This window comes from Dufourea novaeangliae, unplaced genomic scaffold (genome assembly GCF_001272555.1).
Source record: "Dufourea novaeangliae isolate 0120121106 unplaced genomic scaffold, ASM127255v1 scaffold46, whole genome shotgun sequence".
Classification (NCBI taxonomy): domain Eukaryota; kingdom Metazoa; phylum Arthropoda; class Insecta; order Hymenoptera; family Halictidae; genus Dufourea; species Dufourea novaeangliae.
This window is the reverse complement of record NW_015373926.1, coordinates 108,006-125,143: the sequence shown is the minus strand read 5'-3', so window position 1 is coordinate 125,143 and position 17,138 is coordinate 108,006. Positions and strand designations below refer to the sequence as shown.

At 33.2% G+C, this 17,138-nt stretch overlaps 1 protein-coding gene across 1 annotated transcript in view; it reads left to right on the top strand.

Annotated features, from left to right (window-relative positions):
- Positions 1-17,138, top strand: part of LOC107195048 (choline O-acetyltransferase) — a 182,118-nt gene that overhangs the window by 79,355 nt on the left and 85,625 nt on the right. The window contains exon 5 of the mRNA XM_015584811.1: positions 14,501-14,692. Coding sequence (XP_015440297.1) covers positions 14,501-14,692 — 192 coding nt within the window. The remainder of the gene's footprint in view (positions 1-14,500; positions 14,693-17,138) is intronic.

The following is a 17,138-nucleotide window of genomic DNA, read 5'->3' as shown; positions in this document are numbered from 1 at the left end:
TATGTAGTTTATACATATGTTTGTTTATATGTTTTATATTAAATATTTAAATAAATATATAAAGTACAATAGTATTGTATTTTATTTTTTCTCAAGGTATAAACAACTTTTGTGTTGGGTATCAAGGTTAGAAAAATATAATTCGATACAAGTAGGTATCGATACTTTTGTTTCGATATCGAGTAAGTATCAGTACCTTCATACAATACTAGCAATGAGTAAAAGTATTGATACCTTGGCGGTATCGATTCAAACCTAGTCATACCTATATTGTATGACAAATATGTAAGAACACACATGAATAGAATATGCATAAAGTTGAGGAAGAGAAATATATTTAAACAGTTAAAACTTTGTACACGGATATAGGGGCAGACAAGAATTTTCTTCTTGCCACAAATGTCTAACGTCCAGTTTTCCGTTTATTTTTATCTGGGCTCTACATAAATCTTCTGTTTCCGGTCTCCTCTGTATTCCATGCTCGATTCCGTTTGCTTCTATTTCTGTATTCGCTCGATGAATATCTCGATCTCCCGCTGTCGATTTTCCTCTCGCGTTCTGTGGCTCCCTGTTTGCATAGAGTAGAGGTCCACAGGGAATTCTGGCGAGGGATCGCAAGGTGCCACTCGTGATGGAAGGTACATATTATCCGGCGCGCGTCCACAGTAGGGCAGAGCGAGGGGACGTGCAAGGAAATTGAGCGTACGTAAAATTTCCGCTCAGAGGAAATACATGAAATCCTCGATGGAGAGTCTACTATCTGTTGTAACGTGTCACTCTGTCGTCATGATCATTTCATACATATACGGTATTGAATTTCGATATAATTACCATATTTATTCTCCTCTCGTCTCAAATCGAAGAATATTGATACGTATACTCCCGTTCATCAATTAGGTCACGTATCGACTATGCACTAAATATAATAAAGCATTACGAAATCGCTGAGAGTCTTAAATAAATATTGTTTAAGGGATACTAAATCTCGATAGGCAACGATTATGCTACTATGAAGTAATAAACATGGCATAAAATATAGATATAAATTTTACTAGACGTCGTATTTTCTTCGTACAGACCTCAGGAGCCCTAATACTTATAAGCAGTAATGTATGTACATATACTTCCGTTTTAATCCTCTTATATTTATAGAATGAAGTTACATTCTTTGTTACTTTTTTACGGCTTTTTTTTTTCGTTGTATTTCCTTGTTCAATCAAACTTAGCAGTTAAGCTTACATGTCTATTGTCGAACGGAAATTTATATTTAAATACAAATCCAAACAAATGAAAGACATAAAAAACTCGTACACCGAAAATTAGAGAAACTCTGAATCTTCCAATTATTACAATAATCGGCTATTTTTATGAAACTGGTATTTCTATAAAAGATACTTTATATGTTACTAGATTTTATTGATTATAATTTTGACATTTTATTTTGGTAACTGTTCTTTTAACTGAAATTATAGATAAGAATACAACATTTTTATTTTTTGTACTCTAACAAATGTTTTTCTATTTACAATTGTAATAACGGTCTTATAATACATGACATTCTAAATGGATCTATTTGTTTCGTCATATGAGAATTGATTCATAGTTATAAACATATTCAAATAATTTCACAAACAAATTTTATTTCCGTAAATAAATACAAGAATAACTAAATCCCCTATTTCACTGGAAAATACACTTGATAATGTTTTAGGATAGCCACGGGTGTGTCTTTAAAATAAATGTGCACCAACTAACAAGAATAAAGTTTTTATTCAAACAGAAACAAGAACTAAACCATCACAAACAATAACGAAACTATAACAAAACCAAACAGTTGATAAAAATAAGCAATACAAAAGTAATGAAACTATGAAGTATCAGACGTTGTTAACGGTTCGGCGATTGACGATATTCTGTCCAAAAACTGTCCGTTTCCAGGTTTCCACCGTCTTCCCATGGTTACACGAGAAAATACATGTCTCGTTTTCCCAGGACTTTCCCGAAAAAGAGAAAGTTCTCCTTCAAGCACTTGGGAAGACGGCGACGTAATTCGAACCTACCCTGCACCTCTGCCATGCAGATGTTATAGCCTGGTAGGCAAAAATGCAAGGGAACGCCGAAACTGTAAAGGTCTGCTACAATGTGTATATATCGGAAGGACATTGACAACAAAATTGAATGGATAAATCGTTTAAAAGATCACACGTTACGATAAAATTTTGTTTGTCGTAAACGGAACGAAAATTTGAATTGTATTAAAATACTCAAGAAGGTAATTCACACTCGCATGTCGCTTATTGAACGACTTTCAGCGAAACGATGCGGCTTGTTTTCATAATTAACGGGCAGCCTCGTGCCAGCAAACGTGTGATCACACTTTAGAGGACGTTCGTTCGATTGCAACACGAGTTAGGGAGAAAGAGCGAGAAATTAGAGGAGATGGGGACGGAAGGGTAATTATTTCGAATTCAGTGCGTCCGAATGGACGACACGTCCGATTGATTATTATCGAATCGAACAAACGAGGGTGTTTGATCGAATCCATCCGGCCGTTCTCGACATCTCGTGGATTTCTAGCATGTGTCTTTTTATTGCCATTCTGTACATTGCTGTTAGGCAATCGTTCTATTTTATTGAGACTCTTACAATTAGTAACTTATCTTCTACCATCTGAAAAAACGAATATCTGCTCTTTAATATAAAAAATTGTCCAACAAATGAACAAAAATATTTATCAAAATTACCTGGGAAAATCAAACACTCGTACATACTTTAAAAATGAGCTACGGTTCTTTTTTAAAATACCTTTTTAATACCAATTGATACAATTGAATAAAAAGAAACTCGAAATCGAATTTTTCATCTATGTAATTGATTTGTTAATATACCATGTATCAAAAAAAAAAAAAGATAAATAAATGTAGGTTAATTAAGAATATAATTATATTTATATTGTAAAATATAATTAAATTAAATAAAAATTAAAATAATGGTTGTAATGGCTGACAGTTCATTTATGTTATAAGAAGTGATTACGAAATTAGTGAGGATATAAACTAAGGCATTGTTTAAGGATATTAAAGATCCATTGACAACACTTACACTAATAAATAGTAATAAAAGTAGCTCAAAACATATTACTTATATGAAACACTACGTTTTTTTAAAGGAACTAGATGCCCTAACAATTATGAACGACAGTGTACGTCACAAAGGTACATCTTCTAAAGTCAAACGAATTGTCGAAGCAAGAATTATAAGTACTTCCATCCCGACATCATGCAGGTATTACTGATTAGGCTCTCGAACATAAGACGTATCAATTTGGACTAACTTCTAACGTTTTGCCAGCGTTGATGGTAGTTTCATAACTAATATTATTTAGAATAATGAGTATTAGTCATGCCATTCGATCCCCAATCGAACCAGCCACAATCTAGCGAAACATTAAGATAATTGTTCCAAGGGCACAGTCTATACCTAAAAGACTGAACAGTACTACTACTACTGTCTAATAACCAATAACTAATAACTGTCGAAACAAAGACTAACAGAAAAGTAGTTTACCTGCCATATTTGAATTACAGTGAATCAAGGAATATTCTTAACCCTTTGACTGTGAATAAGGTCTGTGACAAAAAATCCTTGCTATGTGCTTACAAAGATCGCCTTAAAGAATCAAACGGCAATCTTTCTTAAATGATCAATTTTACAATAAATACAGTTGTTACATTTTATATAACTTATACACGGTGCCTCCTAACTTGTGATGCAACCCGAAAGCAGATGATTCTACATGAAAAAGTAAGTCTTAAATGTAAGAGTAACATTTTGTCATACAAAGCTTCGTTTCCAAATAAATCGATGAAAAAAATGTTACTCTATACCTTCGACTTATTTTTTCACCTAGAATCATCTGTTTTCGAATTGTATCATCAGTTCGGAGATACCTTGCATAAGCAACTGAGTATTTTCACATCAACAAAAAACATCGTAATACACTGTAGCGTTCCGCGCAACGAGCGTTTTGTTCCCGCGCGAGGCACAGTCCAACAATAAGAGTTAATAAACAATAAAATTAATTTTCTTCTGGCCTGTGTCAATAAAGCCTACAGAAAGAACTATAATATATTTTTGGTAATATATTTAATGTCATGATTTTAATATATTAATAATAATAATAATAATAATAATAATAATAATAATAATAATATCATATATTATAATATACATTCTAACGAGTGTAAATCACTGGGAACGTCTTTTAAAAAAACCCACGCTTACAACTTTCCTATAACTAACACGAAACACTTTAATAATAATAATAACAATATAATCGCTTCACAACTTCTTCATGTTCACGGCACTTTAGTTTAGTCTACCTTAATGTAAACATAGGACCCAGGTTACAACATATACAGGGTGTTAATTTTAACTCGAGAACCTAAATTATTTCCGCTACTATTGAAAGTAAGAAAAAATGACTAAGTAGGATGTACATGGTTTTTAGGCGTGCATCTGATGGTGATAAAAAATCCTGTGTAGGTCGTTTTAACGGTTTTTTCAAGGTCATCGTATTTTTTTTGCGTATTAACATGTATTTTTTGTAACGCATTGTGGTAGTCGGCGTCAAAATAAGTTCAACGACCTATACACCATGACCTTGAAGTGACCTCGAAGGCAAAGAAATCAGCTTCAATTTGAAGAATGCAGAAGTAAATAAACGTAATAAGAAGTAAAAAATATTTTATCACCGTCAGATGCACGCCTTAAAACCATGTACGTCCTATTTAGTCATTTTTTCTTACTTTTAATAGTAGCGGAAATAATTTAGGTGCTCGAGTTAAAATTAACACCCTGTATATGTTTTAATTTAATATCTATAATTACTTTATATTTAACATTAAATAGTAAAATTGTTAAATTATTTTTAAATGTAAATATGAAAATGTCATCGTCAACACCCAGGCAAATCGAGGAACCCTTGACATTTTAAAAAAAGGAGGTTTAATTTGGGGTCCAGCTCGTTTTTATAATAAGCTGCTCATTGCCTACTGATACGTTTAAAACGTAAGAAATCCCAGGTTTTAGGATCGAATGTTTCAAATCCACGCAATCGCATAGCTCGATAAGCTGTTTCGGATCGAAACGTTAGCCGTAGGTTCGGGGGTGCAAAGGTCGTTAGCAGAGTTTCGAGCGGTGCATAGCAATGAGCCTTGAAAAGGGGGTAGAAAACCTCCTGGGAATCGAGACACCCGTTACATGGAAACTCGTACGAAACGAACGGGCTGCAACACCGAGGGGCAAAACTGACTCACGCCAAAGCAGTATAATCGAACTCGTTACCCAGCATTCTCTGGATTCGTTTCGTGAGTCGAATTTCGTATTGGCTGTTTTTGTAAATTTCAACACGTTGCGAGATAAGCAAACGACTTAGGTTTAATCGTTGTATTTTTCGAGGACGTGATTTGATCACCTTGCTCAAATATACGTTCCGCTTTTAAACGTTTTTAAAACGATAAAATTCTTTAACGAATTCTTAATAGTATATTGAATCACGTTTTATAAATAAAATTCTCTAACTCTTTAAGCAATGATTTAATGAACACACAAAAGCTAGTAATTCCCAGAAAGCGTATTAACAAATTTACGAAAAAAATTATTTTGCAAATGCTTACTATTAAATATCATTAATAGAAGTAAGTAAATTAAATATTTTGGTTTTAAATGACACTATGGAAATTTAAAAATAGGTTCTAATTGGGCTTATTGCCGATTCTACAATACAGTAAAGTTTTTATTTAACTTTTCGTTTGTTCTTGTTTGAGTTTTTCGACAATTTTCTCTTAGCTTATTATGTAATTCTGAAGCAATTACTTGTTATAAAACTGCTTGCTTCTTGCTTTATTTTTATTTATAAGTAAATGTTGTTATCAGAAAACGAAATTTCCTAATTAATGTGAAATCATAATTATCACAACAATTAATAATTCCTGAAGAAAGATAATAGTTATTAAAAATCGTTGTTAATTATTGAAAATGAAAGTATTACTGTATGTTTAGTGATCTCCATAATAAGAGATACATTCTTCAATTAAACAACTTCAATAATTAACAGTTCTACAAGCAGTGTATTATTTTAGATTAATCATTATCTGAACCATGAATGCCAGCGTCACCTAAAAATGCAAATATCGATTGAGCATTACAGAAAAGTTATTAGTGTTGAAAAGAAATTATCGCAGCAAAAAATACATATCCATATGCAAAACTTTTTCTTCTGTATATGTATATACTCACGATTCCTCTGTACATACTTCTGTCATTACATCTATGCATCGGCTTTTGCATGTCCGCAGTATGAAAGTCCCGTGCATGGTGAGTCAATCTGCTACAATAGAAGTTAATTTCTCATACGTTAACCATTGAAAAGTTCTTCAATTCAAAACGAAACAGTAATCACACTGCGTGAGGTCAGGGTGTGCAGAGTGATTTATCTAACTTGACGATCTGAAAGTGCTACAAACAATAGTTACCAGATATTAAAGACATTCGCTACAATGATTACTTTTTCTACATTGTTTACGTACTCAGTTTTGAAGGTTACCTTAAGAGAACACCAAATATTGACACTAACTACAAAACAGTGGCGACTCCAAGTGCCTTTCTTGGGGTGTGGGGGGGGGGGTAGGAATGTGTAATAGTACATAGGTACATTTTTTTTCAATATAAGTAATACCGTAAAATTATCACTGTAAATATCTCAACAAATATCCATTCTAGACTTACTACACCTTACTACATACTTACCTACCTAGTGTTTAGTACACCATTGTTTTCTATATATCTACAGTTCAAGCTGTCGTCTCTTTTTCAATGTAACGGCGATGTGAAGAATTACATATGTTCAACCCTAACAAGATGGCTCACCACGCCTACAAACCAAGAAGAAAGATTTAAATTGAAATTTTTTTCAATGGAATTTACAATGGAATTTTATAATGGCATTTTACAATGGAAGCATAGAAATCTGCTTGCAATTAGATATATTAGCAACATATGTAGTGCGGGTCATCGATGAACCATTTGACGTGAACAGAGAACATAAAGAAGCCTAGAAACTGAACGTGTTGAAAACATTCCGACAGTCTTCATATGACCTTGAAAGTTTCACATGCGAAACGCTTATTCGACTAATTGGTAGAGGTTTTTAGTACTATCAAAAGTGCGAAATGGTATTGGTAAAACAATTTTTACCTTCTTAAAGTTGCTGTTCAAAGTAACATGTTGAATGTCGTGCATAGTATCGCACGGAATTTTGAAATTAAAATACCTCCTGAAGTAATGATTTCTTGGTACAAACTGATTTATACGATTTCATAAGGACTAGCGAGCAGCATCGACTAATATATTAAAAACATATGATTTCGTTAAAAAAAGAAACAAATTTTAGCTTTGTATGTCCTCTACGCGTCCACCGACAAAAAACTACTCGAATTGAATGGGCAGACCCCCCGCCCCCACCGAAACCATTGAACTTTTATTGAAAACATTTTTCTGTATCATCAACGATTTCAAAGATATTCAAGGGGATCAATTTAAGTAATTCAGCCTACATACTTGTAAACAGGTAAGTAACATCTTGATGCCCATTAAGCCTCATCCGTCCCTTGTGTCAATTTGACACATTTTTCTTCTAAAAACTGATGTTATTCTTTTATATATAAGTAAATTTAACTGAGGCACCATGGTACCTTTCTTTTAGAGAATCTGCAAATTTTACTGTTTATCTCTTCATTATATTAATTTTTTACCACTGTGCCAATTTAACACCGAGGGACACGTTATGTTAGAAAAATGAGGGACAAATGAAGGTTAACACATTTACTACCGTGTTAGTCGCCGGTGACCGATACAAGACTTTCCGTTCACGCCGCGTCGATCACCGTTGACTATCGTATGATACAAATTCCAACGTCAAAAAATACAATTGGCGTAATTAGAAAGTTAGCCCAAATAAGCACCGCGATGAACATATTAAATGTCCTTCGAAGGATCTATCTATTGTATACTTTTTATAAACGAAATTGTGAAGATTATACAACAATCATTTTGTCTGAGTTCCTTCTGGCCACTTAAAAATAAACGTCGACTTGATTATTTAAGCGGATCAGAAAGTAATCAGTGTAAGAGGTATAAAAGGGGCTCCGTGTTCTGAAGCTTGATGTAACCAAATGTAACCTTGGATACCTTTGAGTAATCTAATGCATCCAATGACACACCAGAATAACGGACATAGTATTAAAGATGGTGGTTAAAGTAACGGAGAACGTTCAGCATCAAAGATTCAGAGCATCTTAGGGAAGCTTTTTCGAACCCTTTTCTAGGTTCATTTTCGTGACATATATTTTTAACAAATGTTTCTTAAACATTTCTTACAAGCAGGGCCGTTCCTGGCAAGGGTGCAAAAGGTGCCCCCGTACCTGGCCGTCAAACCCACGTTTACACAAAATTTTGGCTAGTAAGAATAATAATCAAAACTTTTCTGATGATCATAAAAATTTTAGGGAAACAGAATCCAATCCAATTAATGTTATATATGTAATATTTGTAACACAACTCATATACAACAATAAACTATCTTGGACAGCCCAAAATAGCATATGACATTTAGCCATATTCATTGGATTAAATTCGTATAGGTAATTAATGGTCGCTATTATCAATTATAACATCATTATTGCAAACATTATACGTTAGTTTTATACTTATATGTAGAATAAAATATTCATTTTCAATTAAACCATTTATTTTTTAAGGATCTTTCTTTCGTAGCATGAAAATAAATATTAAAAAATATCCCTTTTACATGATAAGGAATAAAGAATTCTGCAACTATATTAAGTTTTACATGCTTTTAAATGGGCTCCCTATTTTACTCCGCCAATGGGGCAAAACGGGGTATTCCGACTAATAGTTTAAGATCAATTTAAGACTCGTAGTAATATTTAAAGTTATTTTTTGTCCTCTAATGTTTTGACGGCAGAGAAAATGTACAGGGTGTCTCAGCTAACTTGACCACCTCGAGTAATGACTTAATAGTACACTTTATGACAATTTTGAGGCGTGGAACTTAAATGGCATCAGGGGGCACATCTTATAAGGTACGTGCTTGTTTGTGGGTGGAGGTATTTTAGAGATTTCAAGGTCACTTTGATTTGATTTAACAGAATGACCTATTTTTTATACCATAGATCGATAGATTATCAAATTCTGAGTAAAAATGTGTTGACCCTGAAATCTCTGAAATGCCTCTACCCACAAAAGCAACACGTACCTTATAAGATGTGCATCTTGATGCTATTTAGTTTCGACGCTTCAAAATTTTCATAAAGTCTATCGTTAAGTCATTATTCAAGGTAATCAAGTTAGCTGAGACACCCTGTATAATATACCCCAATTTGCCTGACGTTCCCCTACTAAACTGTCTCCAAAGAACATTCTTCAAGTCTCCAACATTCACAAAAAAAAAATTAGAAAAACCTTCCAACCAAGAATTTAGTGAATTAACATTTCTTTAACGACGTAGATTCTACTATCTTAGGCGTTCTATAATTATCCATTGTCATATAAAACACAATCACCCTGCTAATACGTTTTCCGCTCGGCGTACGTTGATTCCGTGACGTTGTTTATCGTCCTCGAGTATAAGCAAGACCACGCAGTTAATGAAACTAAATATACGAACTGGCATGACGAAAAGAGAGAAAAGACCGTTACGAATCTCTCCCTATTTTCGCCGTCTCTCTCTATTTCGTTCCCAGTTCCACTTGCCGGAAACATTCGAACGAAGGAGGAAGGGTCGTGTTCACAGAACTGGTCTTGTTAGAAAGGGGATTCTGATCAACGAAGCGTGCTGGCCTTAAGGGCTCTTGCTCCCACAGACACGCTTCGTTTCTCAATTGATTCTTTATTTTACAATCACCGTGACATCGTAAAGGCCAACGAATGCCGTGTTCAAACGTATGTATGTACCCACGGACTCGTTAAACTCCATGCTAAGTACTTTATATTCACCTTCTTCTTCCATTAGACTGTACCATAAATCCGTAATACGGATATTTGGATTACTGTACAGAGTCGGGTCCATTATAGTAGTGATGGGCAACCATCGACTAAAAACTATCGACTAAGTCGATAGTAACCAACGACTACTCTCAGTCGACTAATTTTTTCAATCGTTGACTACTTTAGTCGCTTGAAGCGACTAACTTCAGACGAATAATATTAGTCGCTTGAAGCGACTACTTTAAGGCAACTAATATTAGTCGCGTGAAGCGATTACTTTCAGGCGACTAATATTAATCGCTTGAAGCGACTACTTTCAGTCGACTAATATTAGTCGCTTCAAGCGACTCGCTCGAACTATCGAGCTATTGATCGCTATTGACTGGATCTTGATTATTTTCTTTGCGATGCAAACGAATTGTAATTTTTCCATATATTTTTTTATGCATCACCAAGAACTGTGCAAATTATTGCTTATAACCTAATTGATTTTCATAAAAAATTTAGAGCAGTTAATTTTTTAAGTGCCAATATTAAATAGCTTACAAAAAATCGAATATTAGTAATTGTTTAAAAAAACCTGTTTACCACTTATATTTTTGAAATTCTATCTATGAACTAATACATTTCCAAAAGGTAAATACACCAATGGTGCTGAAAAGTTGATGACATAATCTATACATAACCTGTAAAGCAAACTTTCAGTCGACTAAAAATGACAAAATTTCATGCGACTAAATAATCATTAGTCGATAGTTTAATTTAGTCGATGTTGCCCATCACTGGTGCAACCAACAATGAGGCGATTCAGTATGTAAATTGAATATTCTAAAATAAACATTTTGAACATTGGATATTCTATCGGGTGTCCCACGTAAGTGTAACCACAAAATTGCTAAACATTCCTTGAACTTTATAAGAAATTGTGCTACGCAAAAATTGGATTTGTCAAAACTTGAAATGTCGCAGTATGTCGCAACGTGCGTACGGTCAACGTGAGTCTTATAGAAAAACAACCATTTGTCACAGATGAAGTTTACCAGCGAGCGAAAACAGATCCGCGGTCCCCGAGTTTCCGTTAGCGGCCGACGATGACTATAACCTGAGGTTCTTGGACAGCAGACACTCGCGCATTTTTATGCATTTACGCTTTTACACTGCAGATGATTTCCAAGAATTTCAGGCCTACTTCGAGAAGAGGAACCTCAGAACATCGTTCCCCTTTCCACAATTACCAGCAATTTTGCCACACCCGTAAAAACACAAAACACCAGTCGTGTACAAATACATCCACCATTCTGTCACACCGATCAACCAATTAGAAAGACACACAAAATTCAGATAGATCCGAGCGGACAACAAGAAACCATTCTGCAACCAACTAGTGGAAAAAGTCCACTTTACCAAGCTAGTGCGATCTCATACAGTCAGCTTGAAATACAGTTCATACACGAGACAATAGTCTATATTCATTCATCCAACGATCCCGATAACATCAAGGGTACCCTCCGGTCAAAACGCTCCAAAACTACGTGATTTTCATGAATTTACATAAAAACAATAGAACAACATACGGTACAAAAACCGTCTTTATCCTTATTATTACATATTTGAAGAATGAAAAAAAATTATTATTTAAATTTTTAAAATAGCACTCATTGTACTCCTGTAGAAATTGTAAGTCTTGACGGACACCATCAGAACTCACGATAAAATTGTCTTAAGTCACGAAACGAACAATATTCTTAAAATATATATTAATGGCTATCGCCTCACCTATCCTTAATCCAAAAGAACAATCCGGCGATGTTTGGCATGTGTTTCAACAGAATGTTGCAAGAAAACGGACATTTTTATGCATAAATTTCTCCATAAAAAAGAAATTAATGATGTAAAGTTAATCTCCATAGGTAATAATCTATCATTAAAGTTTTTATCGTGGCGCCCGTGGAAAAAACATCAAGTTTGGAGAAAAACGCAGTTAAAGTTTTTTTTTCATTTTTGAGTTAATTATATGTATATGGGGCAATCTTGAAGCTTTTTACTTTTAATCAGCTATTCCCACACCATACAACAACCGTTCCGTGCCTTCATATATACTTAAAATGAACCAGTATGTATATATCATTTAAATAGTTCTCGAGAAAAACGTGTCCATTTATTACATTCCATTTTTATCTATTGTAATCAAGAACGGGTGTATAACTAAATTTTTATTTCAGCTGCAATACGATTTTGATAATCGAATAATTACATTTTTTTATATAATGACTGAACTGTTCACAATTTCTTAATTTCTTTATTAATTTCTTAATTGTAAAGAGTACATAATGAGGAAAACAACGAAAACAGACGAACAATGCATGGTACTAGAAATACTTGTATGTATATCTCTTAAACTGAAGCTGAACAGCGGTCATATGTAATATACCTACATATACAACGTGACCCATTTGAAGTGTATTTAACTAACGTAATTATCTCCTAAACTATTTGTTATAGAAAGAAATGTTTGAAGTATAACTTACTTAGTTTCAAGGGTTTATCTTGTGGTGATCACAAATCTTACCTAGGTGGAAGTCTTGAAGATTTCAAGGTGACCTTCGTGTTTTTTAAATGACCTTGATACATCAACATATTACAAGTCGATGAATTTGCCATGGAACGGACTACACGTCAATCTGAATAAAAACATATAGTTCCATTTAAAAAAGCAAAGATCACCTTGAAATCTCGAAGGCACGCCCACGTTGATAACATTTGTGACCACCACAAGACGTCCCCATTAAAACCAAGTAAGCTTTGCTTAAAAAAGATTTTTTTTTTATAATAAACAGTTTAGGGGATAATTTCATGTGTCACTCCAAATAGGTCATCCTGTATAAAATTACTCAAGATTATTAAATTCGACGAGGTGTACCCTGTTCTATGTAACTGTAAATGGCTTCCTCCGAACAAAGAACTAAATGGTATATTCCAATTTGTATAAAAGTGAGTAGTTCTAGATGGTCAGAATACTTCAAATACAGCAACTACTGATTCTCGATCTGCGAATGTTTTGTCTCTTAAAATTAGATAGGGATCCAAAGATTACTAAAACCTGTTGGGGAAAGATCTGGCGAATTTGATAAATTACACAATTTTCATAATTCCATTCAATTGACTTTGCTATAGTCCAATTTAAATTGATATTGCAGACGTATCCAAAAATATATCTTTGATACAATATTATTTGTTTTTCTAGAATAGTTAAACAATCAAAAAAAGAATTCAGTAATCGCAGAAAATAGACGAGCACATATCTCTTGTAAGTATTGACTAGCACAAAAATCAATGTAGATCATATTTAATTTACAAATTAGTATTTTATCATTGTCTTTACTGTCTAACATAATATATGCGAAAGCGAAAGAAAAGTGTAGAATCAAATTTTGTATAGAGATCCATTTTCAAGAAACGTGAATTGTGAAATCTAAAATTTGAATATTTGAATGTAAAACAAAATAACATTGATAATGTACAACGAGAAAAATTAATATTTTATAATAATAGAGTGGAAACATATAATAATAAAAAAGGAATTAAGTTTTATATTTTTGCATAGAAGTTCAATGATAAACAACGAGCAGAAAAGCATAACCCAATATACTTGTAAGAAAACTTGTTAACTATGTGCACTGTTTTTTCGAAGCTGTTCCTGTTTGTACCTTTTTTGCCCGGAATATAAAACGGTCAACATCAGAAAGCTGAGAAATGTATATGTATAACGAGCTGTGCGTTAGTATAAAAAGTTATTAATACGTTTCCTCATACATATTCGTTATAATATTGCAGTATTTATATTTTCAATTACTACAAGTTACGTATTTTCTCGCAAGATACAATTAATTTAAATGCACTAATAGTACTTCTATCAAATCACAATTAATTTTCGCAATCAAGCATCCACGCGTATTTAAACAAATTGTCAATCGTAATTTAAACGAGAACTGAAGTAAAGGTATTTCGAAGCTACATTTTTTAAATGGAACAATTCATTACTTCGTTCCTTCCACAGTTATTCTGGCTGTTAATTAAATTCTAACGACTCTCGTTGGGAAATGTCAAAGTTCAATTAAACAACGTGCAGAGAAATACTATAGCTGTTATTAAATCATCTAACCTTCAACCAAAAAACCACATAAAATTTTCACGTCTGCCTTGTTCAAAACTTTCACCATTCCTTATACACGCGTGTAGATTTATCCACAATTTATCGACTGTGATCACCAGACGTCAGCCCGGCACCAATTAATGTTTAAACAATATTGTAAATCAACCGTGCATTATTTTAAGCGGATAAATCGACCCTTATACCCTCGATTTCCCTTCCTACGAGTTAACATAACAATCGATTCACCTTCCAATTATTGCTCCTTTCTCTCGTTCACAGAAGGAAGAAATTCTGCCGAGTCTTCCGGTTCCGGACTTGGAAGTAACCATGCAGAAGTACTTGGCCCAGGTTGAGGTAGTCGCTCCGAATCATCTGGAGAAGACTAGGAACTTGGTTAGGGCGTTTCTTTCCGGGCCCGGGCCTAAGCTTCAGCAACGTATTGTGGAACGTAGACAGAAGACGACTAATTGGGTGAGTAAAAATCAAATTGTATATAATTCCCAATATTTAAACTAATTGAACTGTACACATTTTGTTGTTTCTAATCAATAGGATATTTATACACACATAGATTTTTATGAATTAATTGAGGAATGTTGGTATTCAGCAGTTTCTGCGCTATATTAAAGGGGCATACCACCTTGAAGGCCTACAAAAATAGGTAAATTAACCATTTTGTTTCTGAGGTAATTATTGAGTAGAACATTAGCATCTTTTTAATGGATCTTAGGCAATATTTAAACTTTACTTTCAGATATTCAATATTATTTAAAATTACAAAATGGCGGAGTCGTACAACATTATCTATCGTCATGTCTGGCAGCAAATTGATCAACTGGCACCCAGCAGATCTTCGAAACTTTTCTTCAGATTAACTTCATACTTTGTATACATTATTCTTTATAAAACTACTTACAATGTAGCATACAATTTTTAAATAATTCTAAAAGATAAGGAATGGCAGATTTATAAAGAAGAAATTTTATTGTATAACTCCAACATTTTTTAATTTTAAATTGTAACTAATGTATGAACATAAAGTTAAAATGTTGCCAATATTCTAGTTGATAATTACCTCACCACAAAATGTTTCATTTACCTACTTTGTTAAACCTACGTGGTCGTATACCACGTACGGGCCTGTCAGGTTCAAAATAAAGTGAAAACATCACTGAATTTTATTAATTGTTTTACTGACTTTTTACCAATCATGTATATTAAAAATGTATAAAAACTGTAGTCTCCTAATAAAGGAGAAGCGACTGTGTAAATTACTAAAGACCCTTAAGAAATTGTAAATACAGATTTAAGAGTAAGAAAAATAAGTTTCTGTACTATTTTTGCTTTAAAACTTGCAACCCGAAACGATAAAATTTACAGACTATTCAAATGATATACATATTTACCCTGACATAGACATAGATCCATAAAGTATTATTTTTGCGAAATGAGTACGAAGTTGTTGAAGTTATACAATTTTCAATAAAAATATGTATAATTCGAAACCGTGAAGTAACGATTTTCAAAGATTATTAATAAGTTTTACTCGAAACAACACTGAATGACAAATTAGAATATTATAAATATAAATTTACTACAATATCGATAATGAAAGAGCTGTAAATTGAGTAATTTTAATAAAATATAGTGCATAAGAAACGTTTTGTATACATATTGAAGAGAGAAATTAGCCTAAGTATAATTAAAAAATTAAATATGCCTTATGAAGGTTATCTGACAATGAATTGTCTCATGAAACATTCAAGAATATAAAGGAGTGGTCAGAGGAAAATGTGAAAACCGAATGACTGGTGATAATGAGAGAAAACTTCCTACAGAAGCAGTGCAATTCTGTTTTTGTTCAATCTCCTACCACTTCGTAGAATATTCTGCTTCTCTGCTGCAATTTCATGAAACTGGATAATTCACTAATTACAGTTCTCTTGCAACATATAGAATAGCAAGAAACATCAAGAACCTAGTAAAAGCATATGAAGTATCATACATCAATTCCGTTATGGTTCCTCAATTTCAGTATTGTTCTTCGTTCATTGTACTACTAAAATCCTGACAATAGTATGGTACAACTTACGTTACTTCCTCTTTAGTTATTTCCGTAGTTAATGTATTATTGTAAGTAATAATGGCACCTGTTTGCATCGTGTTTATTTATCACGATCTTCGTGGCGTTAAAACGCTTAATTATAATTACAATTTACATGAGTTTTACCAATGTGATGCAGACACGCATTATTCAGTAATATGCACTGAATTTAGTTAATTCTTATGAAACTCAAGAAGATATGTGTTGTATTTTAACTGTCCTCATGAAAATCCAAACACTTAATTTAATGCATTAATACATTATATTTTCTGAAATATCAAGGTGACCTTGAGTCTTTTAAGTGACAGCGTATATTTTTGTTGGTACTCCATTGTAGTCGCTAAAAATACGCCTTACTACCTATAATCAGGTGACCTTCAGTTGACCTTGAACCTGAAAATGAAACGAAAATTTACTGAGAGAAACTGCATCAGTTACTTCCAATTTTTCCGTTGAAAGTAATGTAAACACTACACAGATGGCTTTTTATAGTAAATTATCATTTGTCTTTGTTTTCCTGAATTTAGATCCGTAAACATATTTCGACATGTCCTTCATTGAGACACACTTGTTTCTTTCGATACAACAAAATATGTATTACCTTTAAGGAGCCATCGAATAACAGCAACCATCGTCTAAAGATAGAATAAAAATTATAGATTAAAATCAAATTTCATCATTTTTATTAATCAAATACGAGGCGTGTTTCCAAAGTTCTGGGAATTGAGATCTGACTGAATAATGTAAGGATAATGATTAATACTATCAGGTACAGACAAGTGACAGGTTTTCTCAACCATGTTAGTCAATGCC